This window comes from Schistocerca nitens, chromosome 8 (genome assembly GCF_023898315.1).
Source record: "Schistocerca nitens isolate TAMUIC-IGC-003100 chromosome 8, iqSchNite1.1, whole genome shotgun sequence".
NCBI classification, from domain to species: domain Eukaryota; kingdom Metazoa; phylum Arthropoda; class Insecta; order Orthoptera; family Acrididae; genus Schistocerca; species Schistocerca nitens.
In genome coordinates, this window is record NC_064621.1 from 216,613,746 (window position 1) to 216,641,668 (window position 27,923).

The 27,923-nt window shown below is 41.0% G+C and overlaps 1 protein-coding gene across 2 annotated transcripts in view; it reads left to right on the forward strand.

The window, feature by feature from the left end:
* Positions 1-27,923, forward strand: part of LOC126198525 (THO complex subunit 2) — a 304,001-nt gene that overhangs the window by 47,437 nt on the left and 228,641 nt on the right. For both annotated transcript variants that reach the window (XM_049934917.1, XM_049934916.1), the window contains exons 5-7: positions 4,796-4,911; positions 9,895-10,028; positions 26,425-26,681. In XM_049934917.1, coding sequence (XP_049790874.1) covers positions 4,796-4,911; positions 9,895-10,028; positions 26,425-26,681 — 507 coding nt within the window. The remainder of the gene's footprint in view (positions 1-4,795; positions 4,912-9,894; positions 10,029-26,424; positions 26,682-27,923) is intronic.

The window sequence follows — 27,923 nt, forward strand, 5'->3', positions numbered from 1 at the left end:
CTGAAGATATGTCTTTCCTACATATGTGTGCATTCACACCAATGCGCTGTGTGCCTGTGCTTGCATTGCATGCAAGAACAGGCATGTGTGTAGTTGCAAGCCTCTTTCTCCATGCACACGAGTGATCCCATTCACAGCTGAGTGTTTACATTGGGCACCTGGGCATCACAGGTGATTATTAGGAGGAGGAAAAGCCTATTTTCCAATTTTCACCCTGCAGAAAACTTGAAAGTGTATGCCACATTGTTTTTTTTTTTAACCTAAGTTTTCATAAATAGCTTTAGTTTCCTTGTGAGGAAATAACATGACTACTTTTCATTTGCTTGATTTTTTAGTTGTGTAACATTTCTCGCTCGATTTTGAAGAAAGTATTGTTCCTGATCAGTTGACATGTGGTTATGGGGGACTTCTTAATAAATCATTTACATTTTCATAAGTCATTCTGAAAAGACGATATTTATCAAACGTGCACTTGATTTTTAATCTTGTATTGAAAGAGTGTGATAGTGTGTAGCTTACCATTTGCCACAGTTAGGCTGTACATTATACTGCGAATGAAATGTAGCTAAAAGTACAAAAAAGTTTTTGAAAAGGCAGTAACTCTGATATATACTTAAAAAAAAAAAAAATGCACAGCGAAGGAATTATCTGAATAGGATGGAAATCGCTAGATGTGATGTACTTGTACTGACAAACAAATGATTACAATTTCAGAAAAATTGGATGATGTATTCAAGAAAAAGAGCTTCACAAATTGAGCAAGTGAATAATGGGTTGGTCTACCTCTGGCTGTTACACAAATAGTTATTTGGGTTGGCATTGATTGATACACTTGTTGGATGTCCTCCTGAGGGATATCATGCCAAATTCTGTCCAATTTTTGTGTTAGATCCTCAAAATCCGAGGCTTGTAGGAGGGCCCTTCCCATAATGCTCCCAACATTCTCGATCAGGGAGAGATCCGGCGACCTTGCCGGCCAAGGTAGGGTTTGGTAAGTTTGAGGACAATCTGTAGAAAATCACAGTATGCAAGTGGCCATTATCTTATTGAAAGGTAAGCCCAGCATGGCTTGCCATGAAGGGCAACAAAATGGGGAGTAGGATATTGTCACTGTACTGCTGTGCTGTAAGGGTGCTGTGGATGACAACCAAAAAGGTCCTGCTGTGAAAAGAAATGGCACCTCAGACCATCACTCTTGGTTGTCGGGCTGTAAGGCAGGTGACAGTCAGGTTGGCATTCCACCACTGTCCAGGGTATTTCCAGACACGTCTTCACTGGTCATCAGGGCTCAATTCGAAGCAGGCCTCATCACTAAAGACAACTCTACTCCAGTCAATGAGGCTGAATAAACCCTACACCACTGTAAACGATCATGGTTGGGTACAGAGGTCAATGGTAGATGGTGCAAGGGGTGTCACATGATCTGCCCTCTTTCTCTGAACCTCCTGTTAATTGTCCTTGTGGTCACTGAAGCACCAGTTGCACATCAGATTAATGATAGTGGTGAATCTGGGGCTCTTGGTGCATCTCTGACAATTGCTCGATTCTCACACCCTGTTATCTCTCCAGGTTGACCACTTCCTTGTTGACGCTGTGTTCAGGCATGCTTTATCCTTTCGTTCCAACATTGTCGAATAGTGAAATTACTCCTATTCAAACATCAAGCGATTTGCTGATTACTCCAACTTCTTTGAGCACAGCTACAAATCCTCTCGCAAATGTTGACATCTGTGTATATTGTTCACCCGCCTGTGTGTGTGACATAGTTAATGTCCAGCTGAGTATATGGAATGACATTCACAAAGACTTTATGCCCTGGTACCAACATATCCCATTTACTACCCTAGCAGCTGTGTTGTGAAAATGCGCTGGCATTCACCCATCGGCTGCCAAAGTTTACATTTTGCATATTCTGCTGATACTTTTATGAATATCAATTTGCGACCAGTTTGTGTAATCCTTTTGTGGTGACTTTTTGTCTTAGAGTGTATGTCTTCTTTCACAAGTAAATGTGAATGTCTTTGATCCCCCATCAATTGGCTGATCCGCACTGGCAAGAGAATTCTCACTCTTAGACAGTTGACACACAAGGTCATAGCCACACAGGTGCAGCCAGTTCTCTCTCCACTTACAGAAAACTGATTTCACTGTTTTATTGCATATATTTGACAGTGTAGTGAATTATCAAGTTTCAAGGCACAAAGATGGACTCTCTTCAGAATATTGACCAGTGCGTAGGAACTTTTTTTCCAAAAATGAAGAACTAAACCCTTCTGGAAAAGGTTATTCGTATTACATAATGAACTGTAGTACAGTATTTGCTGCAAAACATTCAGGAAAAATTTCAAAATGGAACAGATTTTTGTTTTTCAGAAAACTTGTGTGTAATGATAAAGTAGTGTGAATTTGTGCACAGTCATTGTTTTGAAGGAGATTAAAACTGTGTGCTGGACCGAGACTCAATCTCGGGACCTTTGCCTTCAGCGGGCAAGTGCTCTACCAGCATTAATCTGTCAGGAGGTTTCGTACCAGTGCACACTCCGCTGCAGAGTGAAAATCTCATTCTGGAAACGTCCTCCAGGCTGTGGCTAAGCCACATCTGCGCAATATCCTTTCTTCCAGGAGTGCTAGTTCTGCAAGGTTCGCAGAAGAGCTTCTGTGAGGTTTGGAAGGTAGGAGATGAGGTACTGGCAGAATTGAAGCTGTGAGGACGGGTCATGAATCGTGCTTGGGTAGCTAAGTTGGTAGAGCACTTGCCCGCTAAAGGCAAAGGTCCTGAGTTCGAGTCTCGGTCCGGCACACAGTTTTAATCTGTCAGGAGGTTTCATATCAGCGCACACTCCGCTGCAGAGTAAAAATCTCATTCTGGGAGCATTTTCCTGGTGTGTCCCTATATATACAATGTTAAATCACTTCCACTTTTGTGTTAACATTATAAAATTCCCACAGCCCATACATAATTAAAGAATATTATTGCAGACAAAAAAAGTGTAATTGACATAAAATACCACTAGCATGGCATTAGCCTTCAAGTAGTGTTTACAGATACTACACAACTACCTTTATGGAGCCTTGGGCTCCCTAATCACTAGATCTAATTGGCAGAAGTAATGAAAAGTCAGAATGATTTGTGTCATTTGTGATTTGTCTACTAACATTGCCAATCTAACAAAAACTATGTTGCCTGTAATGCTGTTCATAGCCATCATGTTAGTGAAGGCGGGGCTGTGGTGGGTTAAACTTAAGTATTAGTTTGAATGGAAGAACAGGTGACAACAAGAAACAAGAACTATATTAGCACTTCTTCCTAATCATTATATGAACTTGTTTCAAACTGTGACGGGCTAAACTTCAGTATTTTTTCGAACCAAGGAAGTGTTGGCAATGATTAACAAGAGCTATGATAGTGCTGCCTACAGATAATATGTGAACTAGTTTCAAACTGTTGATGATGTTTCTCTTGTATAAAATATATGAAGTTCATGGAATTTGTAGGGACAAGGTAAAAAAATACCAAAATCTTTTATTTGCAGGGAGATGTTACAGCATGGTGTTTGGTGTACAGTTTTATGAGTGTAGTATGTAGTGTTTTCTGTGGTGATGGTGGTTAGGTTTGGACCTAATACCAAGCGTAAATAGCTGCAAGTGAAGTGAACATCTACACTATTGACAACCATAATTGTCACGCACTTATACAGTTCTTTTGGAATACATCCCAACTTCTGAGGTGTTGGTTGGGTCATGACTTGACAGTAGAGCTAAATTTAACTGCACATTCTGCTCAATATATGTGTCCCATATAATTATATTTCATTATGCCACAGCATATCTGCCTACAGTTAAATCAAGATCACATTCGTTTAATGCAATTGCCTAATTGGTTCTGTCAAACATTAGTCTACATTGTCCATTCACATCTGCTATCCCATATTTGTGTGTGTGTGTGTGTGTGTGTGTGTGTGTGTGTGTGTGTGTGTGTTTTAATTTTTTGTAATAATACTTTTGGACTTTCGGTAATGTTTTACCAATTGTAGCAGTGAATACAATAAAGAAAGATATTTCCATGGCAGGTGTAGGTATTAAAACTTTTGAATATCTTTGTGAACTTGAAAACTAAATACTGAAAATTCATCAGAAGAAATTGTAACAAATAAAAATTTTGGATGTTTTAGTAAAATGGTAGGAGCCACTAATATATTCATGAAATGTCCAACTTATACCAAGACCAAGGGTTTCACATTGAAGGCCAATACAGTTAGTAAAATGACTCATAATGTTTTAAAAAGTTATTTGTCACCATTTAAATTTTCTTGCTATTCACATTTTTTTAAAAGTCCCTTGAAAAGTTTAAAAGCATTTTCTCTGTACTGGAAACTATCAATATTCTCCTGTGTGTGAATAAGAGTCTGAATTCACACTCATATGCATAAGGGAAAATGTTGCTATTTAAGATCTATGACTGCACTTATTTTAATTGTTTTGCCTTTGTAATATCAGGGTTTAATGTTAAGGTCTCAGTGTAGTTTAGTTTGCAGTGGTGCAGGTACTGGTGCTAGTGCAATTTACTTGAAGTTAAATTTATTCTTATATTTACAGTTGACAGACTGAAAACATTGTGCAGACTGTTGCATGTTACTCATAGTTCTTTTGCCATCCAGATTTATGTAGTTTCTTCTGTGCTAGCCCAAAGTAAAAGAAATACATTAATTGTACTGTTATTTTAATTTACCAATTGTTTCTACCAGATACTTAAATTGTGGAAGTACAACAATAGAATTAATTGTTGATGTGGTAGTTTTTTTCAGACAAGTTACTGAAAGAACGTTTGGAGATTGATACTCTGCAGGATGTTGGCACACTAAAGAACAGAAGTTTCTACACAAAGTTCATAAAAGTGAAGACAAAACTCTAGTAAGTAACAAGTATCCTTAGGAGAACATTGCTTGATGGATTTGCTGTATGCTGAAATGGCAGAAACCAACACACACAATACTGAAGAAAGTCCTTCCATACCTAACACAATGTTGTATATGAGAAACACCTACCAATTCTTAAACTCGAAACATTCTCCATGGCTGATGTGCACATTAATCAAGGGCAGGCTCTTTTTTCAAGAGAATGTAGAGAAGACTTAAAAGAAAAGCAAGGGAAAAGCATATAAATGCTCAAAGGGCGAGAACCAAATGGGGGAGGAAGATTCTTTTTGAATGTTGGTTTAGGGGATATGATATCATCAGAGGTGTACTAATAAGATTGTGGTATTTCATGAGTTAGTTATAGCTGATAAAACTTTGAGGGGGAGGGGGTGGGGGACTTAATAAATGACAGACAGAATAAAATGATCAGAGGAAGAAGTGAAAAGAGAGTACACTAATACTAGTACAAATCTAACATAAAATGGGAGAAATATTCCTAGAAAATGGGCTGAAGGTGAAATGGGCAATACCCACAACATCCATAGAATTTATAGATGTAAACTTGTCGCATGGAAGGTGCCGAATAGTATGTACACTGTCTGGAGGGGACACAAAAACCGAGAAGAGGAGGAGAAACAAAATGAAACCTCACAGATTGAGAGGGTATGTCATGTTATTTTGGGGATTGCAATATTGAATTAAATATATGAAGAACTTGACAGTATAATCCCTCTTATCAGTATGATATTGCACACCATTCAGTTGACAGGGGTGCCATAACACCATTGTATCCTCTCCTGAGGCAAGCCTGCCTACAACTGTTGTAAATAATCCTTGATATCCTGGATACTGACACATGGAGTTGATGTCCGAGCTGGTCACATATGTTCTATTGGGGACAGATCTGGAGATCTTGCAGGCAGGCAGGCAGGGAGTACCTCAAATCATGCAGATGAACTGTGTGAGTTGAAGAAATGGATGGATGTTAGTGAAAATGAAATGAAAATTTTCATAGGTATTTTTTAATTACAAAGTACAGTCAGTGTACTCTAACAAGACCGGTCCGAGTGCGAAACAATTTGTGTTCTAAATTTTTTGAAAGTCATGCCACAAGACAGATACAGATCGATTACAAAATACTGCCACTTTTCAGATATTATGATTTCAGCCAAGATATACACCCAGGTTGAAAGTTACAATACTTGTATAAAGTTATTGAATATTAATTAAACAAATTAATTTCAGCATTAGTTCTGGGAAAAAATGTGGGCACAGGTGAACACTTAATATTACTCAAAGGAAGTCTGGCTGGAAGCAGTGTATACCAATGGAAAGATTTAACTTTGGTATAAAATCATTTGTTGTGTGTGAATCACAATCAGGTTACATGTGGAACTTTTTATTTTATGTTGGCAAAAGTATGGCATACTTGGATAAATATAAACAATACCCTGTGTCTTTCAAGATTGTTGTGTAACAACTGACAACTTTTTACATATCCCCTAAACTTGCCAGTCATTTTGTTCAACACATAACAGATGCCTATGCAACTCTTCAAGCAAATAGACAAGTTGTGCCGACCATGGATGCAGCCATAAAACCTAAAAATGGAGAAATCAGAGCTTTCCAAGGAGACAGCAGAAGGAATATTACAAGGAAGTATTTCAGTATATTATTGATTGGTCTCTGTTCAATACTTTTATTTTATTCCAACAAATTCAAACAACACAATTAAAAAATTTTTGGAATTTAGAATGGAAGTAATTGAAGTAATGTTTTAGCATTACCTTGACATATATATACAAGGAGATACAAGTGCACCAAGACTGATAGAAAGGCACTTCATATCCCACAAACCCCAAATCTAATAATAAAGGAATCTCATAGAAGGCTTGCTGTATGCTATTGATGCAGTAAAAAAGGGGAAACAAACAAGAATCTGGTGCAAAGATTGCAACATGAGTTTGTATATGGAACCAAGCTTCAAAATATATCACACTCAAAAAATTATGTAATGTCAAATAAGTTTTTGTATTTCCCACATTACATTCTTTAAATGTTGTTTGAAAATTGCTTCTAAATTCATTTTTTGGTTTCATTGTTACATTCCTTTAACACAATCCTTATAACTATTCTAATAACAAAATAAAATGTGCCCACAATTTTATACAGAAAAATCGGAAAATTGCTTGGAGTTGGAGGGTCACAGAAGTGACACTTACCTGAGACCATGCAACTCCCTCTTACTAAACCAATTTGAATCCTCCAATTGAAAAGCTGTGAAAGCTCAAACTCCAGAAAAAATGCTCCGTGATCAGTGCAGCATGCTATCCATTCCATTTCTAGTGATACCCTGAATGTGAATCTCATCATATAACTGATTTGAAGAAATTCATGTCGCTACAGTAAGCTGGTTTTAGTGAACAATTCTTTATTCACCAGCCGCACTCATGGTGGTAACATGCTCTCTCTCTCTCTCTCTCTCTCTCTCTCTCTCTCTCTTTTTTAAGTTCATGCTATTTTTGGGCTATTTTCTTAACCTTGCACATTTATGGTCCAGACTTTGGAGCAACTGCTCCATTCTTATGCCCAACTCAGTGTTGGAATCCAAGTATGGGAGCTCTACATTCTGTTTTCTGTCATTTATAAGATTTAACTTTCATTTATTTCAGTTGCTAAGCTAGCAAATGTGACTCCCGTATGATAATCCACATTTATTTTTAAAACAATTCCCATTTATTCTTCAGCCTCATTTGCACATTCTTTAATACATGACGGTTCAATCCCTGTGGATCATCTTCAGATGTGTGTAGTTGTGTCGAAACGCATCATGTCTCTCCTCATATGAGAGTACTGATGTGTCAGTACTCTGGTAAGAGGTCGTGACACAGGCACGGCAAGTTGCTGATGCAAGCATAACATCTACATTGATAAGCTAAAGGACTAAGTTCGTTCTGGTTGGCCCTTCTAGCACACTGGAATTCAGAATGAGCAGATTAATTATACTATCTGTTTTGGTATAATAATTGTACTTATTTATCTCTGCTGCCAGTATTAAATCATTATAATAATATTTTTGGAATTTTATGATGATGATCTCTATTTCTTTGAGTAGTTGAGTGCAGGAAAGCATTCCTACTTTGATCCATAGCTGATAAGATCTGACTGTAATGAGTAATTACAAAATTTTTCAAATTAAGAGTTCAATCAAATAAAAGTGCTGAAGTTCATTCAGGTCATCCATTCGAATTTTGTGAAACATGAACTAAGTGCTGAAGGTGACTGTGACACACACACACACACACACACACACACACACACACACACACACACAGAGTTTGTGGAGTTTTCCCAGTTTCTGAAGTGCATGTCACCTCAAGTTTCAGATGCTGAAAGTAGCCATACTTGCCAGCCACTTTTGTCAATAAGGTATTAAAAATTGTTTGACAGTACTCAGTTTTTGTATTTCATCGTATTTGGAACATGCTTTCCTAGCCAGTGTGTTTTGTATATTATTTCATAGTAATATTTTTGTTGCACAGCTATGGGGTGCCAGTTGTTGAACTATATGGGGAAAAACCATAAGTTAGTTACAAACTAAGGCATGCACACACTTTATTCAACATGTAAATGTTACTACAGATATTTGGATTTAGATTATAACATGTTCGATATGCCTGCCGACGAATAGCGAAATTCTGCACAACCCACTGAAGTGTCGGAACACCGATGCTGTTGATGACCTCCTGAATGGTTGTTTTCAGCTCTGTATTGGTTTTGGGGTTGTTGCTGTACACCTTGTCTTTAATATAGCCCCACAAAAAGGAACTGCATGTGTTCAGATCCGGAGAATCTGGCAGCCAATCGAGGCCCATGCACGTGTTCTCTGGGCACCCCAGAGCCAGAATGCAATCCCCAAGAATGTGATCCCCAAAGTGCTCCTTCAGGACATCAAATACTCTTCTGCTTCAATGGGGTCCAGCTCCGTCTTGAATGAACTACATCCTGTCGAAATCAGGGTCTCTTTGGATAATGGGGATGAAATCATCATCCAAAACCTTCAAGTGCTGTTCGGTAGTCGCCTTGCTATCAAGGAATATGGCACTGATTACTCCATGACTGGACATTGCACACCACACAGTCACCAGTTGAGGGTGGAGAGACTGCTCCATCACAAAATGTGGATTCTCCGTCCCCCAATTTTGCTTATTGATGAACCCATCCAAATGAAAGTGGGCTTTGTCACTAAATCAAACCATATTCACATCAAAGTTCTGTTCGTCAATTCTGTGAACAGTAGTGTTGGTGAAACACAACTGCTGTTCCATGACCCAGGGGTTTAATGGCTGATGGGTTTGAATTTTGTGTGTGAAGAGATGCAGGACTTATAATTTGTCGTATCGTCTCCCAGTTGATTCCCACCTGTTGTGCAGCTCATCTGATCGATTTCCTGGAGCTGGTTTGAAACACAATGTGTGTCTTCTTGATGTTTTCTGGTGTTTTCACCCTGTTTGGATGACCGGCGTTGCCAGCACTGTCATCACAAACTCTACACATTCTTTCAGATTTGTGAATCAAATTCTTGATTGTTAGCACATGGAACCACAGATTTGTGAATCAAATTCTTGATTGTTAGCACATGGAACCAGTTGTCTTGAGCTTGAACACGGTTGTAAACTTCCTTCAGTTGCAGTTGGGCTGTTATTGCTCACATAGTAGACCTTCACAGGCGCTATACGCTCAGCCACTCTGTACCGTGACATTTCCACATGCAAATGGCCGACAACAACAAGACACATGTGCATGCACATACTTATTCCCATCATGCCTCGTGGCCAACCGTGCAGTTTGAATGTCCTAACATTAATCATTCAGAAGTTATGAAGGTTTTATTTCATATAGTTCAATAATTGTCATGCTGTATATTTGTTGCATTGTAGATTTTTTATGCCTCTTATTTGTTTTGTGTGTTTTGCAGCTATAAGCAAAGAAAATTCAACTTGTTTCGTGAGGAAAGTGAAGGGTATGCCAAGCTAATAACGGAATTAAATCAGGAAGTATCTGGAAACGTCACCCCAAAGAATATCCTCGAAGTTATCAAATCTTTAATAGGTAAACAAATTTAACAATTTCTAACAAATGTTGTCTTATACCTAGACCGAGCAAAGAGTGTGTCTGGTGATGGAAGTTCGCACTGTACTATGTTGTAGCTTAGACATAAGGAATTAACTGTTTGTGTGCACTAAAACTTTTTTATAATCCTTGTTACTCTCCAGTCTGGAGGGACTACAGAGGATACACTGAATTTTATGTAGCTTCAGATACACTACTTTATTTTTTTAGGCACATTCTTTACTTGATTGATTTATGCAGTCTCTTTATTGATGGCTAGACAGATACAGAAAATGTACTCTACTCTTTCAATAATATAAAATTTTACTCAGTGGAGAAGAGTGAAATCTGAAAATCACAAATCTCAATGCTGTTCCTAAAAAATCTTATTGTTGAGGTTCAAAGAGCAGAGGCTATGCCTTTCTAAGTTGATCTTATTTGCCTCTCTGGTCAGTGTAGCAATATCCTGTAAGAGGCAGGGGTCATCTACTAACTTTACTGTTAACTTCTTCATACCTTTCCAACATGACCAACACCAAACTGGCAGAATGCTGAATGCTGCGTGGCACTATATGCTCAATATCAGTGGCTGCTTCACAACTTGTGCCTTCTGGATTCTTTTCCACAATATTCTCTGAATTACATAGATAGGAATTCTCCTTACAACATATACTTTGTTCCCATAATCCTTCTGGCCCATACCCCCTTCCCTCCTCTCCCAAGGGCCTCACTTTACTCATGTTGTTCTCACACCCTCCTGCCTAGTCTCCTGCCTCAGTTCTATCACCCCATCCCAACACATTCCTCCACAGCGTTGTTTGCCGCTTACAATACTTCTGCAGCCAGAATGAGCCCAGCCGTGCCATATTCCTATCTCGTATGCTTGCCGCCTCCCCCTCCCAACCGACCTTCGTCAAACGCACCCTGTCATTCCTCCACCTTCTTTCTCCCTATGTCTAGTCAACCTGCTGTGCTGGCACAATGTAGTCATCACGGCACAGATATATGTTTGTATGCATATTCCATTGGCTCTGGAGAAGAATTTGTATGAAAACTAACAACAGTTCTCGGCCTCGTCTATGTGCCTGTCGGTGACGCAAATGCTTCAACTGTACAAGGATTGTTAGCTTTACTTCTTCCATTGTAAAAATTTAGCTGTTAACCTCTTTTATACTACAGACGTACTCTTTGCACTTTGTGCTCAGAGTGGCTGTTGTTATGCCCACTGCTCACCAATGGTGATGTCCGTGCCGAGAGAAAACATTGCGGCAGATATGGAACACTTATCCTCCGATTTTTCAAAAACTGTTAGCTGAAAAATGTTGATTTATTTTTGCACATATTACAGTATGATATCTTCAGTCTATAAAGACCTGAATTACCTGTCATACTTACCATGCTGCGTCAAATTAAGTAAAACATTGCATGTGATTTTAAAGAGTTTACACAGGTAGAAACACATTCTGTAAACTTCACGTATGGTTGATATTTAAATTTCATTTAATATTGTGGTCATGATGGGTTTTATATCCAATTGACGGTCGCACAACACGTCCAATTCTGCCTATGCGGACTTGCCGGCTGCTATGAAATACTTACCATCCAATTTTAGTAGGTGAAAAAATCGATATTTGCTCGTCTCATATATTCAATCAATAAACGTGTGAATTTCTTTTCATTGTAAGCCATAGCTATTGTGCTGCATGAAATTAACTACATTGCTCAAAATTTTAACGATTTCGCAGAGGTAAAAGCACATTGCGTAAACTTTGCGTGTGGTTGATTTTAGCTCATACAGTGCAGTGAATGAAGTATAGATAAGATAGAGAAATTTTGTTTAAAACTGATTGCTGAATTATATCTCATTTCGTTCTCAAGTTACTGTGTGTCATATCTGACGAATCCCCCCAGGGGGCTCACTGCTCTCTGATGAGTACGTGCTTGGCAACCACGGGGCCCCAGCCTTCGCAGCACCGTTTCTCTTTCTGTACTGCTTGTCTACTCTTCTCCTGCCATTTTCGCCTCTCTTGGGGAGATGTCTCGTGCTCCATGGGCTCTTGAAGCTCATTTGCATTGGTTTGCTTGTAGGAATATTCTCTCTTGTACTGCCCTTTCCCTGTACTACTTTTCCCTCATTTAACTCTTTCCCTGTTTAACTCTTTCCCTGTTTAGCTCTATCCCTGTTTAGCTCTTTCCTTGTTCCTTTCTTTCCTCGTTCTGCTCTCTTTATCCTCCGCTGCGGCATTTGAGGCCATTCTTTCTTTCCTACTTTCCTTCTTATCTTTTCTTCTCCTCCCTGTGTGTGCCTGACTGCCACCCACACATTTGGTGCGTAGCAGGATACTGGGTAATGGGTAATTCCCAGCCCCGGGTTGGCATGTAGGATCCGCACGTACCCCCTGGTACGGGCCAGGCCCAGGGAGGGGTGATTGGCTGACCTGTTACCTTCCTCCTCTGCGAATTGGTCCCTCTGTCTGTCGTTCAGGAGGTGTGAGCTAAGGTGAGGACAATCACCTAAGTGGGGGGGGGGGCCTCCCCTTTGGAGGGCCCCTGGCTTCTCTTTCTCCGAGTGTTTCCCATAAAAGAAAGTGGAATGAGGCTCCTACCTCAATGTCTCTTCCTGTTGCGCCTCGATATCTAGTAGTCTCACGTTTAGACTTTTGCTACTGTTAACCCCTTTGTTATACAGAAAGGCATAGATGGCATCACCGGCCCTGTTAAATCATGCTCTCGTCTCTGGAATGGTACTCTGCTTTTGCAAATTGATAGTGCTCTCCAGGCTCAGAAACTACTCAAGGCCCAAATCCTCCACGAATATCCTATAAAAGTGGAGGCTCACAGGACACTTAACATATTCCGCGGTGTTATCTACACCTGGCTGTCGGATGGTTTGACGGAGGACGAAATAACTAATTATCTATCGGATCAGGGCGTTACTGTTGTTCATCGAGTTATGAAGAAGGAAGCTGCCGATTTGGTGCCCACTCACACATTATTCCTGCCTTTCGATAGGTTAACGCTTCCTACCAAGTCATCTCTGTGCGCCCTTACATTCCCAATCCATTGCGGTGTTATAAATGCCACCAGTTCAATCATACCAGCACATCATGTAAAAACGCAGCCAAATGTGTCACTTGTAGCAGGGATGCACACGAGGGTGCCTGTCCACCTCCTTCCCCCCCGCAGCGTTAATTGTCGTGGAGAACATGCTGCTTCTTCTTGTTCTTGTCCCATCTATCAAGACGAGTGGGCTGTTCAGGAGATGAGGGTGAAGGAGAAGGTACCTTTTCCTGTTGCCCGGAAACTGTTGGCGAGCCGTAAACTGAATGTCCCTTCGTCTGGAAGCTACAGCACCGTGTTAGCCTCTCCCCGTCCCACGAAAAATATGACTATGCAAACTTGTGACTTGCAGTTCAGTTCAATGGTGGCAAAGTCGCCTTGCCCTCAAGCTGACCCCCTGTCTCCCAGGCTGTAGATTCTGCTACCCATTCTTCGCCCTCACCGGTGAAGACGGCTGCAACGCAGCCAGTGAACCATCAATTCAAAAAGGATTATTCCTGAGAAGATTTCTTGCATACCTTGAGTTCGCACTCATCTGGCTCCTCTGCCAATTGCCAAAAGCCAAAACAATCATCCAAAGACAAACAGTCCTCACCCTCTTCAACTCGTCGGGCCTCTTCAACTCATCAGTCCTTTTCAACACACCGTCACCGGGGCAGCTCCATTGATCCTGCTGAGTTGATGGACGAAGATCCTCCACCTGTGGATTCCAGTGGCCGTCGTCCCTCGACGGCCCGCCTAAGCGGCTGTCGAGGTAAGTGTTTCTTCTTCATTCTCCGTTGATCCTAAATTTTATGGCCCTTTTACAACGGATTATCCATGGCCTTCGGTCTAACAGGGTGGACCTCCAGCTGCTCCTGCAATCACTACGTGTGTTTGTAGTTTGTCTCCAAGCAACCAAACTACTTCCTCTAGACCATTTTGCTCTTTCCCATCTTACTTTGCTACGGATGGACCTTCCCCTTACGGTGAGGATTCCTGCTCATGGTGGTGTCGTGCTGCTTCTACGGGATGATGTTTGTCATCGTCCTATCCCCTTGCACACCCACCTGCAAGCAGTTGCTGCCTGTGTTTTCCTTCCCGAATTCACCTTTTCCCTCTGCACCATTTATATCCCTTCTTCTTCTGCTGTCACTAGGGCGGACCTGATGCAGCTTGTTGCTCACTCCCTCCATCCTTTCTGCACCTCGGTGGCACCAGTGCCCATCTTCCTCTTCGGGGCTCACCTACCGCCTGCCCGAGAGGTTCTCTTTTGGTGGATCTTCTTAATCATCTTAATCTTATGTACCTTAACACAAGCGAAGCCACGTTTCTCTCTGATTCCAAGCACACTTATTCCCAAATAGACCTCTCGATCTGCTCTGCCCAGCTCACTCGACGTCTCGAGTGGTGTGCTCTTTCCAATACTTACTTGAGTGACCAATTCCCTTGTGTGACTCGCCTGTACAATCATACCCTGCCACAGGTGCCTGCTCATTGGAAATTCTCTCTTGCTGACTGGAGGCTATATTCCTCCTTGGCAGTCTTTGATGAATGGCCATTTCCCAGCTGTGATGATCAGGTCGAGCATCTCGTGAATGTTATTCTCTCGGTTGCCGAATCCTCTATCCCTCGTACTACTACTTCTCCCCGTTGGGTCCCAATCCCTTGGTGGACAGTGGAGTGCAGCAATTTGATTTGTGCCCGATGATGTGCACTTCGTGTCTTTCGCCGTCATCCTACACTAATGAACTGCATCAGCTACAAGCAACTACGTGTGCAGTGCTGTCGCACTATTAAGGAAAGCAAGAAAGCATGCTGGGTTTCCTTCACCAACTTGTTCAACAGATCTACTCTGTCCTCACTCGTTTCGGGTGACCTGTGCCGCCTTTCCGGGACTACCGCCCATTGCCCGATTCCTGGTGTGACTAGCGGGAAACGTCATAGTCGTCCATGTCGATGTTTCCAATGCTTTGGGCCAGTACTTTTCGGAGGATTAAAGCTCCGCCCACTACCATCCTGCCTTCCTTCCTCGGAAACAGGCGGAGGAGACTCGTGGAATCTCTCTTTGAATCTCTCTTTGAATCGAGAATGCTACAATACTCCTCCCACTATGAGGGAGATCGAGCGTGCTCTCTCCTCATCCAGGTCTTCTGCTCCTGAGCCCGATACAATCCACGTCCTCATGCTGCAGAATCTTCCTCCTGCGGGAAGATGCTTTCTCCTCGCTACCTACAACCGTATTTGGACTGACGGTGTATTTCCCACGCTTTGGTGCGTAGGTACTATTGTTCCCCTACCTAAGCCCGGTAAAGATAAATCTCTTCCTCCCAGCTATTGTTCAATTTCCCTTACCAGCAGCATTTGTAGGTGATGGAATACATGATCAATGGTTGATTAGTGTGGTGGCTGGAGTCACACCATCTACTCACTAATGTTCAGTGTGGGTTCTGAAAGCGCCGCTAGTGGTTGATCATCTCGTCACCCTGTCGACTTTCATTATGAATAATTTTCTGCAGAAGCGACAAACAGTGGCCGTTTTCTTTAATTTGGAGAAAACCTATGATACCTGCTGGCGGACAGGCATTCTACGTACTATGCAAACATGAGGCCTTCGTGGTCGTCTTCCCACTTTCATTTGGGAATTTTTAACAGACCAAGTTTTCTGGGTATGTGTGGGTTCCTCCTTATTCCACACCTTTTCACAGGAGAACAGGTTCCTCAGGGCTCCGTACTGAGTGTCGTCCTCTTTGCCATAGTCATCAACCCAGTTATGGACTGCCTTCCAGCTGGCATTTCTCGCTCTCTTTTCATTGTTGTCTTTGCTGTTTATTGCAGCTCCCAGCGGACGTGTCTCCTGCAACACTGTCTTCAGCATTGTCTGGACCGTCTTTATTTGTGGAGCGTCACAAATGGTTTCTACTTTTCTGCTACCAAATCCGTTTGCGTCAACTTCCGGCGGTGCAAGACAGTTCTTCCCCTGTCCTTGCGACTGGGCCAAAATGCTCTCCCATTCGTGGATGCAATGAAGTTCTTAGGGCTCACGTTCTATAGGAAACTCAGTTGGTCTTCCCATGTGTCCTACCTCGCTGCACCCGGTGCCTCAATGTCCTTCGTGTATTGACTGGTACCTCCTGGGGAGCTGACCAGACTGTCCTCCTCCGCCTCTATCGATCTCCTGTCTGCTCCAAGTTTGATTATGGATGCATTGTCTACTCCTCTGCATGGCAGTCTATCTTACGTCATCTAAATAGAATCCGCCATTTGGGGATCCGTCTCGCCACTGGTGCCTTCCGTACTAGTTCAGTTGAGTGTCTCAACGCAGAAGCCGGTGAATTACCACTGTCATACCGGCGCGACATCCTACTCAGTAGGTATGAATGTTGGTGTGCCTGGGAATGACGCTGCTGATGCTGCAGCCAAGGACGCAGTGCATCTCGGTCGGCCCACCTCTTACTCTGTTCCCTCGCAAGGTATTTGTACTTTTCTCTATCGGCATATCACGTCACTTTGGCATGACAATTGGTGCTCCCTTCTTGGGAACAAACTCAGAGAAGTGAAACCTCTCCCAAACAGCCTGGTTTGATTTCCTCCCGGCCGTCTCGCCGTGAGGAAGTAATGTTAGCTTGGTTGCGAATAGAGCACTGCCGCTTTAGTCACCACCATTTGTTGAGTGGCGACCCTGCACCCAGCTGTCCTTTTTGTAGCCAGCCATTAACAGTCAGACATTTTCTGATCCTCTGCCCTTATTTTAGTCACTTATGTCTCAGGGTCGGGCTGCCGCCCGCTTTGCCGGACATTTTAGTGGATGAAGTGCGAGCTGTGGCTCGCGTTTTAAGTTTTTTAAAAAGCAGTAATATGACAAAATAGATTTGATTTGTACCCGGTGACTTCGGTGTCTTGTCAACGTCTTCTACGTACGCTTTTGTAACATCTTGATGTTTTTTCCTTCCTTTCTGTATTGGACCTCGCAACGGTGTTTTACCCTCAAGGTCCCAGCATTCTACGGTTCTATACTGGGCACTTATGACTTTAGATGTTTTGCGCCCTAACCCCCCCCCCCTCCAAAATAATAATAATAATAATAATAATAATAATAATAATAATAATAATAATCTTTTGGATGAAATGAGGTTTTTGTAGATGATAGCATGCATTGAGGTACATATGTTGTATGATAAATATTCGAAACATATTCATTCACTGTGACATGAAAGTAATTTGCTCACAACAGTGAGAGCTGGGCAGCTCAGGACACATGCAGATGTCCTTAGCACTGTAAAAATACCTATCTGTCATGCGTATGCATGCCCACAGCACCTGGGGAAATGGTGGAGCAGGATGGGTACACATGCTCACAGGTTAGGTATTAGCTATTCTCTTCCAATAAAACACATTGTTGTAGAGGTCTTATTTCCTTAAAGCTTGCTCTTCTGTGGTTTGTAGGATTTTGTTAATAGCCGTTCACTTGCAGATGCGTGATCTTAGGCGGGAGAGCTCCTGCTTCCTTTATGTGGTCTCCTGTTTTGACAGAGCAGTTTGTCACTGAACACAGTCTGACGCCATTCATCTGTTGTCCGTGCTTCCTGGTCACAGCACCACTCCAAATGCACTTGTTTGTGGTGTGGTATCACCAGCAGCGTACACGTGGGGCAGTAATTCCCTGTCTGGCTACTGTTAGTCTCTGGCCAATAGTGTGGGATGACAAATGTTGCAAGGAGGTCATTAATTGTTTTCGGATTGCGGTCACAGATGTGAAGGGGTTACAGTATGGTTGGTACACAGTAATCTTCCCTTGTGATGATCAGATGTAGTTGATTGGAACCTTGACAATGAGTATGCCTGCCCTCATCTTCCCAGGCTGTCCAACATCGGGCCACTGTTACATCGTAATGCCCCAGAAATCTGTATATTGCACAATGCGACCGGCTAACCAAATGGACACCCACAGTTCATGCAGAAACAGCTGGATGGATTTAGATAAAATTTGGAATGGAGGTAGCTTATACCCTGAATTAATACATAGGCTACCTTTCATCAGATCACTGTTCCCATGGATTGATTAACATGGCCACTGTCCCCATGAGCTGGTCAGCATGACTACATGGTCATCTATGGAAGTTAACTATCGAACGAAACCATTAAATTTAACAGAGAGATTAGTTTCTAACTGTTTTCACAAATGAAATAAGTATATGTATAAATCTAGGACAACAGAAGTATTCCTGTAGGATAACATAGTCACTAAACTCTGTAACAATTTAATATATGTGCACGAATATATTTCGCAACATGTAGAATGATGTGGAAGAGTACTGAATTGTGATATTATCAGGATACTTGAGCATTGATATGGATTTTCTGTTTGGATTTGAATGACTCATAGTTTCTTTGGTGATTTTGTTTGTTTCTGGGATCTTGATAGTTTGCTTTTCAGACAGATTTGTTGTTTCTTTCATACACTACTTGGCAATTTGTTTTGATTACTGTTTGTGTTATTGGTTTGGTTGTGGATTGTAGGTACTTTATCTCTCTTTAATGACTTGGCTTATCTATGAGATTTCGGTATTTGCATTTTGAATAGTGTCTTTGTTGTATACTTATTACATTGTTTTAGGCTTAGTTTGAGTAGTTATTAGGTTAGGTTGTTTAGGTAACACATCTTTTGACATCAGTTCTTTAGTTTAGAAATAACTTTTTTTAATTTATAATGACTTGCAAACACAAGTCAAGTCTTCCACAGAGCTCAAAAAGAGCTTGAGCTATGAAGATAGCTAGATAGCAATAATTGTCAATTCATGCTGAACAGTGGAGAATTGAGCAGGTGGAGTGTCAGGCAAATGCTCAAACTGCTGGAGCTTTGGTGCAGACTGATGCTCAATGTCAACAGTACGCTGATTGCATTGTGTCTCACTCTGCTGCTGAGACATTAGAGCAATCAGATGCTCAACAACATGATATTCCAGAACACATGGCCTCTCAGCATGCCTCTGAGATGTCTGAGGAGGTGATTTCTCGAGGTTAATGGCACGCAGAAGTTATGGCCTCTCAGGAAGCCTCTGAGATAGCTGATGTCTGTTTCTCAGCATCAAGAGAATCCAGAATGTACGGTCCCTCTGCACGCTGCTGAGATATCGGAGGAGCTGCTTCTCGACACCAGCAGAACACAGAGTGCATGGCTTCTCAACCCTACTCTGAGACTGTAGAAAAGAGGGCTTCACAATGTCAGCAGTGTGTGGAACTCAAGGCTACACAACGTGCTTCTGAAACAGTTGAAGGGACAGACATGCTGACTCCCTGTTGCTCAATGGCAAGTTGCGCATCAACAAATATTTGCAAGGAATACCTGAGTAGCAGCTTTCTGCTTTGATCCAACGTATAGTAATCACAGGCTCATAAGAAGTGGCCATGTGAACAAGTCATGCAGATGTTTTAGGACACTGAAATAGAAGTAGGAAACAGTGGGAATGGGTTGCTTTGGGTGCAAGGTAGCCATTCCCACATTAGAGGATCTGGTCGATCCTTTAAAGGAATTATATTATGGTATGACTGACGAGTCGTGACATGTTCTAAACCGTATCAAAAACTTTAATTCATGTTTTCACGTGACCTCCTGTGGGGCAGATAGAATTCTCACCGTTCCTGGATTTTCACTTATCTTTACAATGCAGGGACAAGTTTGCCATACAATTTGGGTCACTTTTACCTCCGTCCAGTGGTCAAGCTCAATTTTTGCAAGTTTATTTTTGGGAGGAAATGAGGTGGAGACTGATAGATGGTATCAAATTGTTCAGGTAGTTGAATGGATGCCTGTACTGAAAGTACAAAAGTTCTGCATGATCACAGTGTGGTGGAACACGAGTTTAAAACAGCTCTTGAGAATATGCCCAAAGGTGCTGAGCCGTGCGGATTGTGTGCCAAGCGAGCAGCACATGTGCTGCTGTAACATACTGGCTGCCACCGAGGTCATGGTCACGGGCAACAACCCCACTGTCCCGAGGGACATTGTCCTGCACAAGCACGATGAGACCCCTTCCAGGATTACCAAAACAAACCACTTCTACCATGCTCTACAGTATCTCACCATGTTCTGGAAAGGCATCTGAGGTTCATAGTACTAATCCAAAGCAAGTTGCATGCAGTGAACTACGTCCACCTGCAAGATGTCATTGTGAATGACGGCAGTGCGAATCTAGATGACATAAGACAGATGTGGATTGTTACGTTGTCTGAACTGTCTGCAGTATCTCCCTATGAGTACACCCAGTATGCATTCTCGTATGTCCGTAACTATGGCAGCTGGACTTATTCATCAGCTTAATGTGCAGCCTAACCTGGACAGAGATCAAGGAAGAACTGATTGACGGGCAGAAACAGAATTACTGCTGCAATATCATAGCATGAGTTTTCAAGTTTAATGTACAAAAGTTGGTGGCCTTCCTCACCAAAAGTCATGTTTTTTGGTGAGACACAGTGCTTCATGTATTTGATTGAGTGACACAAATGTGTCTTGCCTCTCATGCACTTGGTACTGTGGTTAAAAGAGAAATTGCACCCGAACCAGGTTAATGAAGTGATTTCAGCAGAGCTGCCTGACCCCATTGTGGACAAACAACTATATGACACGGTCACTAAGAGCGTAGCCACAACCAGAGCAGTGAAGCATGCACCCCTATGCATGAAGGACAGGAAGTGCACCAAAAAATATCCTCGGTTGCAGTTAAGACAAACCAAAACAAACGAGAAAGTGTGTACGTTTTACAGACGCACCAGCACCTGAGGATGTAGGACGAACAGTTGCAATTAAAGTGAGAGGTGCCGTGCAAGACGCCGTTGTGTACAACAGCTGCATGGTCTGGTATTCACCGCTCCTTTCCAATATTTTTAATGCCCGCATTAATGTGGAGTTTTGTAACTCGGTCCAGGCAATTAAATATATTTGTAAGTACATAAACGAAGGCAGTGATCGGGCATCATTTATTGCGCAACAGCAGGGCGATGTTAATATTAACCCAATAGATGAAGTACAGATATTTAGAGTGGATCGATGTGTGAACAACAGAGGAGCAGCATGGCGGATATTGGGCTTTCCTCTTCTTGAGATCCACCCAACAGTGACGCATCTTGTGGGGCACCTTCCCAACAGTGAGCCCATTTACTTCACACAGGCCAACTTCCGCGATTGAGTAGTGGCACCACCCACGACAACCCTCACGACACTTTACTGTCTGTGATAGATGGACAACTTTGCCCAGTGTTGCTGTGTGCAGAAGTGCCGAAATATTACACATGGACTGTGTCATGGAGAAAAAAAAAATGGAAGCATCATGTGCAGGTATGACAATCAGGCTTGCTGCAAAGGCATCAGATCCCTGGTCAGAATTTACACCATGCATGTAAAACAGTATGAGTGTTACTATGTACCGTTGCTGCTGTTCCACGTTCAAAGACCCACCAGTTTTCTGGCCTTCAGAACAGTTGACAGACAGGAAAGAGCCACGTTCCAGGAAGCATGTGACGCTGTGGGACTTTCAGAAGATGACGGCCACTGGGATGCTGTGTTGGAGAACGCCATATTGAGCTAGTCAGCAGACAAATTGATATTGCTCTTTGCTACCATGTTGAGCACCTGATGATTATCGAATCCTTTGTAATTTTGGGACAGATATAAAAAGCATTATCAGAACAGATGATGTACAGGTACCAAAGGACTGCACAAGCCACTGACAACACAAATTTTAATGAAATGCTGAAAATTATTGAGGACGAAGTTGATTGGAAAACACTTGCCACTCCTTCAGGGTCTTGGATCCTCCTGACCATTCTCAAAGAATTTTCTGTTCTTGGAAAATGCTTCCTTGATGCAATGTGCTCTGCAAAGAGTGACTTTAGAAGTTCCTCCAAAAATATTCTCATTGTAGCCAATTATCTAGCATTCCAGTTATGTTCACTTGAAGTCCACCAGACATATGCATTATAAGCAGCAAAATCAAGAATATTGTAGAAAATTATCATGGGCCATCTATTGGTTTTTCATTTCCATGTATTTGCACCTGTTAGCTGATTGAGCGCATCTACAGCCCGTTTTGGCTGCTTTTCACGTCTCTCACTTATTTCCCCACTGTGGTGGAGAATATTCATTAGTACAGCATTCTTATTTCTCTTAGGAATATTATTGATCACCATAGTGTGAAGTAAAATGAAGAGGTATGAACCTCCTTGTTGGCCGTATTTTGTGGAAGCTCTGGCTTATTTTTACATATCATTCCTAACAATGTCAGTTTCCTTTTCAGGAGCAGCTGTCTCAAATTGTATGACTTCAAAAAGTCATCACGTTACTTTCTGACATTGCAAATCGTATGTAAGATCAGCAACTACTCTCATTCCCTGATTTTTTTGTGTGCCACTCCACTTTCCTTTCCTGTATAAATATGGAATTTCAGTACATATGAAGATAGAGTCCATACCTTGATCCCACATTTTGCCAGCTTGCATGGGATGTAATATTTGAATGGACAGCGGCCTCTAAATGCTACCAGCTGCTCGCCGCCAGCCACATTTTCCATTGGATTATACAGATACTGCAAATTGCAGTGAGTTTATCAGTATGTTGTCTTTCCTCTCTTATGGATTTCTTATTAAAATCGCAAGATGCACAATATTTTACAGAATATTTCTAGGGACATGGTTGCTCTAAATATGTTTCTTAGTTTAATTAAACAGTGATAAAATAAAATTACATTACGTGAGCTAAATCACTGTTTCATTAAACAGTCATAAAATAAACATTCATTACATCACTTCGTTGCTGCATACAAATGTTACCCCGCACTAATGACCCACACGAAGCATTAAACAGTACAGTTGCATCAGATCCCAGCCAACCCCTTATTTGATCGTTAATTATATTTTAGGCAACTGCCTCATTATGGGGTTGTGCTGCTATATTTTTAATTATATTTTAGACAACTGCCTCATTATGGTGTTGTGCTGCCAGCTTGGAATCTGTGTCATTTTCTTGCCTGGATCGAAAATATTTTTCCCCACCTAACTTGTTGTTTATTTTATATTACTGCTGCTGACAACTTATGATGTGTTAGGTGAAACAATAATGAAGGCATAGGTATGGACTCACAATCATAAAAGAGCAGTGGAACGGTACAGGACAACGTTATTGTGGGTGACACATTTTATACGTAGGTGCACTCATGTGAGGGTTAATGGCCCAAGCAAGTAGAACTACATATATTCCACCGTTTGATTTATATAAGAGTAGCAAAAGATTCCTGTAGGTACTTTGTGACCTATAATATCTTTGAACCGTCACATTCGTTAATCTATCCCAACCTGCTTACTCAGAGTATTGTAATGGGATGAATCGTAAGAGTTTTTTAAAAAGTCATTTTTTGCATTCTATTTCCTCTTTACATTGACAGCCCTTAATTGTCCTTGAATAATTGGAAAACAGTTCTTAATTGTGTAGCTATAATTCAAATGGCTCTCATCAGGCCTGGTGGCCTAGCAGTAAAGCACATACCTGGAAACAAAGAGTTGCAGGATTGAATTATTGAATTCTCGTCAGACAACGCAAATTTTCAGTCTGCCTCTTTGCCTGTGTGTGTGTGTGTGTGTGTGTGTGTGTGTGTGTCCATACATGACCACAGTCTCTGGTGGCTGTAGCCAGTCTGGCACCAGCTTCCAGAGACTGTGGTCATGTGGGTGTAAGTTGCAGTTGTGCACATGCACGTGTGTGTGTATGTGTGTGTGTGTGTGTGTGTGTGTGTGTGTGTGTGAGAGAGAGAGAGAGAGAGAGAGAGAGAGAGTGTGTAACCGTCCCTTTCATAATATTGTTCCATTTCAGCCTGTGTTTTCCATTGTTTGAATTGGTTACTTTTTTTGCTATCCCTGCTGCTCCACTTCTCAGCAACAGGACTAGCAGATGCAACAATATCAGCAGCTCTAATCAGCTATGGCTGCATTGGTTGTTGCACCCAATGTTGCCATAAATTTCCATTTTCTCTCAACTATCAGGCTGATATAAATATATCTTCATATTTTTGACTCCATGATTGGTGATCTCTTTCGACAGGCAGGTAACTCAGAAAAAACTAAAATTCACCAAATTTCATTTTTTATTATTTTTTCAATGCATGGGACACAGCAATTAAATAACAAAACTGTGCATCTATCGCACACACGCATGTGTGAGGTTGGTATTGGAATGCAGTTGACCTTGAACAATCAAGAGCAGCCACCGTCTATTTCATTTTTCTGTTTGCTTTTGAGCCTTGCTTGTAAAGGACATTGTTCTGTAGTAGTGCCGCAACCAGGTGAACTGAACATTCCTCATGAAACTTAACAAGTCATGTTTTCATATGTTGAAGGAGATGTTTGGTGATACTGTATGTGACATTCACCGTTTTTTGAATGGCACAGACAGTTTTCAGAAGGTCGGGAAGAAGTTGAAGATTATGAACATCCTGGTCCATCTTTGAGTTCTATACCTGAAGCAAACATTTAGCATTCTGAGTATTCGGATGATAGCTGACACAATGAACGTGAACAAAGATACATTAAGATAAATTTTCTGTGATGAATTAAACATGACAAAAGCTTGTGCAAAACTGTTTCCGAGAAACCTCTTGCAGGAACAAAAATACCATCGGAAGAACATATGTTCTTACGGCATGAAATGACTCAATGAAGAACCGAACTTGCTTACACTTGTCATTACATGTGATGAAATATGGATCTTCTAGTACAACTCAGAAACAAGGTGTCAATCTGTGCACAGGAAGACTCCCATGTCGCCAAGAATGAAAAAGATCCAAATGAGCAAGTCAAAATTGAAGACAATACTCATTTCCCCACCCCCCCTCCCGATATCAGGGGTGTTATCATGACTGAATGAATGCCTGAGTGTCAGACTGGTAATCAGCAGTACTCAATACTAAAAGGAAGTCCTAATCAAGCTAAGGGAAAGAGTCAGAAAAAAGTGATTGGATTTGTGGAACCGTGGCACATGGATTCCAGATCAGGATAATGCACCATCCTCCAATGCCATATCAGTGAAACAGTTTTTAGTGGACAGTCACATTCTTGTGCTTGAAATCCTCGGTATTTACCAGATCTGGCTGCCTGTGACGCTTATTCATGCTGAAAAGTGTCTGTTGAAGATGTAAAAGCAAAATCGACTAGAGTTGTTGAAGAGGATGACAGCGGATGACGTGCAGCTTTGGTTTGAACAATGGAAGACACATACGCAGCAGTGTATAGATAGGGGAGGGAACTATGTTGAAGAGGATTAAAGTTAGTTGTAACTTTGTTTGCAATAAATCACTTTTCTGATGCCAGTCTCATTATTTAAGTGTCACACTTAGTAAGTTCACCACCAACATTTAAAAATTATTTCATATCGTTAGTGATAATAGTAATATTATTCTTCAGTAGTAGTACATTTTAGTTAATGCAGCTGAGTTGGATCTGAAAATCGAATTACATTTTAAGATCACTGCTCTTTAACAACTATGTTGTTGAGAATCAAAGAGCAGTAGTGGTGCGACTTCTTGATGTTCATCATCTTACGATCTCTGGCCAGAGTGATGACCACACCAGTGACCAGTTCAACTGTTACTCACCCACATGTACCACACAAACTTTATTTGTCTACAGCACCTGTGCACTTCACATGTGAATGGGGAAACAATAGAACCGATTCCTGTGAAAAAATTTTTCATCTTAGTAGTATATTACATTACAAAGCATAATGAAATTTTACAGTATGTATGATTATGCAATCAGTAGGACTGTCAGTGCCAGTGTCAAAAACTTTGGCAACTAGATGAAGGAAGGCAGGTGGCCAGAGCAAAATAAACTGTGAAAAATTGCTGCTCTTGTCCTCTTTTCAAACAGTAGAACACAAGAAAACGCAACTTCAAACAAAAGGATATTTTTGTGAATGTCAAAAGAGATGAAGAGCTAATAGATGAAATAACTGGAGAATGTTGTATCACTGGTGCTGGGCTTTGGAGCAATAATATAGTATCTAGTAACTAGTGGAATGAGGAAAGGAAATGCAACCACAGAAAGGGGAATGGAGTAAAGGTTGCTGTTAAAGAGTACAGTTAATATAACAACAGTGTGACTTATTCTCGGTATAAGGGTCATAGGATTTTAGTATGAATTTCATTTAGCAAAACACACTTTAAGTAATACAAACATTGAAATTTCTCTTGCACATTTGTACCATCAGTGTCCATTGCATGTCACATGTTACAATTTTCATTTTGAAACTGTTGTGCTTTTTATTGGGGGGATCTCTGTTGTACTTGTCACTAAGTGTGTAAATCTTTTATAGGTTGCTTCAATTTGGATCCAAATCGTGTGCTGGATATTATTTTAGAAAGTTTTGAATGTCGTCCAGAGCTACACGAGTTCTTCGTGCCATTGTTGCAGTCATATATGTGCGACCCCAAAATTCTTTGTGAAGTGCTTGGCTTTAAATTTTGTTTCTACCAAAATAGCAGTGAGGAAACAACACCCAACTCTCTGCATTTGGTCACAGCTTTGATGCTACAGCATGGAATTATTGCATTGGATGACATCTACTGCTGGGTTTGTATTATTTTATCCTTACACAAATATTTTCTTACTTTTACAAGTAACTGGAAGATTAATTGATACCTGTAAATAGTTTTTGTATTGAAGTAGTGGCATATTAACAATTTTGTTCTTGGGGACTATGTCTTTCATATTACAATAGCTCATTTTGAAAATTAATTTTATTGACCCACAATAATCTAGGCCTAATGTCCGGAATTATAAAAGTAAAGTGTGTCTCTGGTTTACATTTTTATAGATAAAATACTAATGGCTTTCAAAAACGATTTATTGAAGTTATGAATCACATCATGAAATCAATTTTATAATGTTATGAAGTTGAATAATTTCAGTTAAAGATAATTTGGTTGCTAGGAGAATTTTCTGCACTAATTATGTTAATTTACTTTAAAGAACGTATAAATGACTGCTTATTTAATACACGTAAATAGAGCAAGTGACTAAACCATTTTCTAGAAATTTAAAGTACAAAAGAAAGACAGTGGTGTCTTGATTTTGCCATATCGCTAATCACAGTTTGGACATAAGTCTTTTCTCCGTGATGAATTGTCATGGCGAGCCCATTCAGACAAGCCTTGCCAGTTGTATTGCTTAGGTCTGTCTTGATTCTTGTAAAGATGGAGGAACTGTGCTCATTTGCTGCCATTGTCACTAGTAGAGCTGCCAAGAGATGTAGAAACCGAAATCCGTTAGGATAGATCTGACAGTTGCAGATAAAAAAATTCATTGTGTTTTGAGGCAATTGCTCCAGTGGATTCATACGTTGATGAAAGAGTTTCAACTCAGCCATCACCTTTGTTAAATCGGCGACTAATGAATCTGAAGCATAAAATGAATGGAGTTTCGTAACTCCATTAGTTATACATGTGGCTTCACTTTCCCGTGGTAAAAGATGATTAACGCTGTTAAAAAGTTCGCAGTGTCAAGAATCAATCCTGCAGTAAATTAATGAAGGCATCCAGAAAGGGTATGAACACAGACACTTTGTAGTAACCTTCAACACCATCACTTTTAGCCTGATTTGCATGATGTGCTTGCTTAGTACAAATGTGTGGTTGCTCAATTTCAACTCCATTGGCCAAAACTAATTCCTATGCTTCTAAGAAAAACTGACTGAAAACATCATCTACATTTTCTCTCATTGCCAGCAGTTCCCATTTTAGATCCGTGACAGTGTTGCTGCAAAATCAATATTTTGGTGCTGAAATTTATAGCAGATGGACTCATTCAGCACAA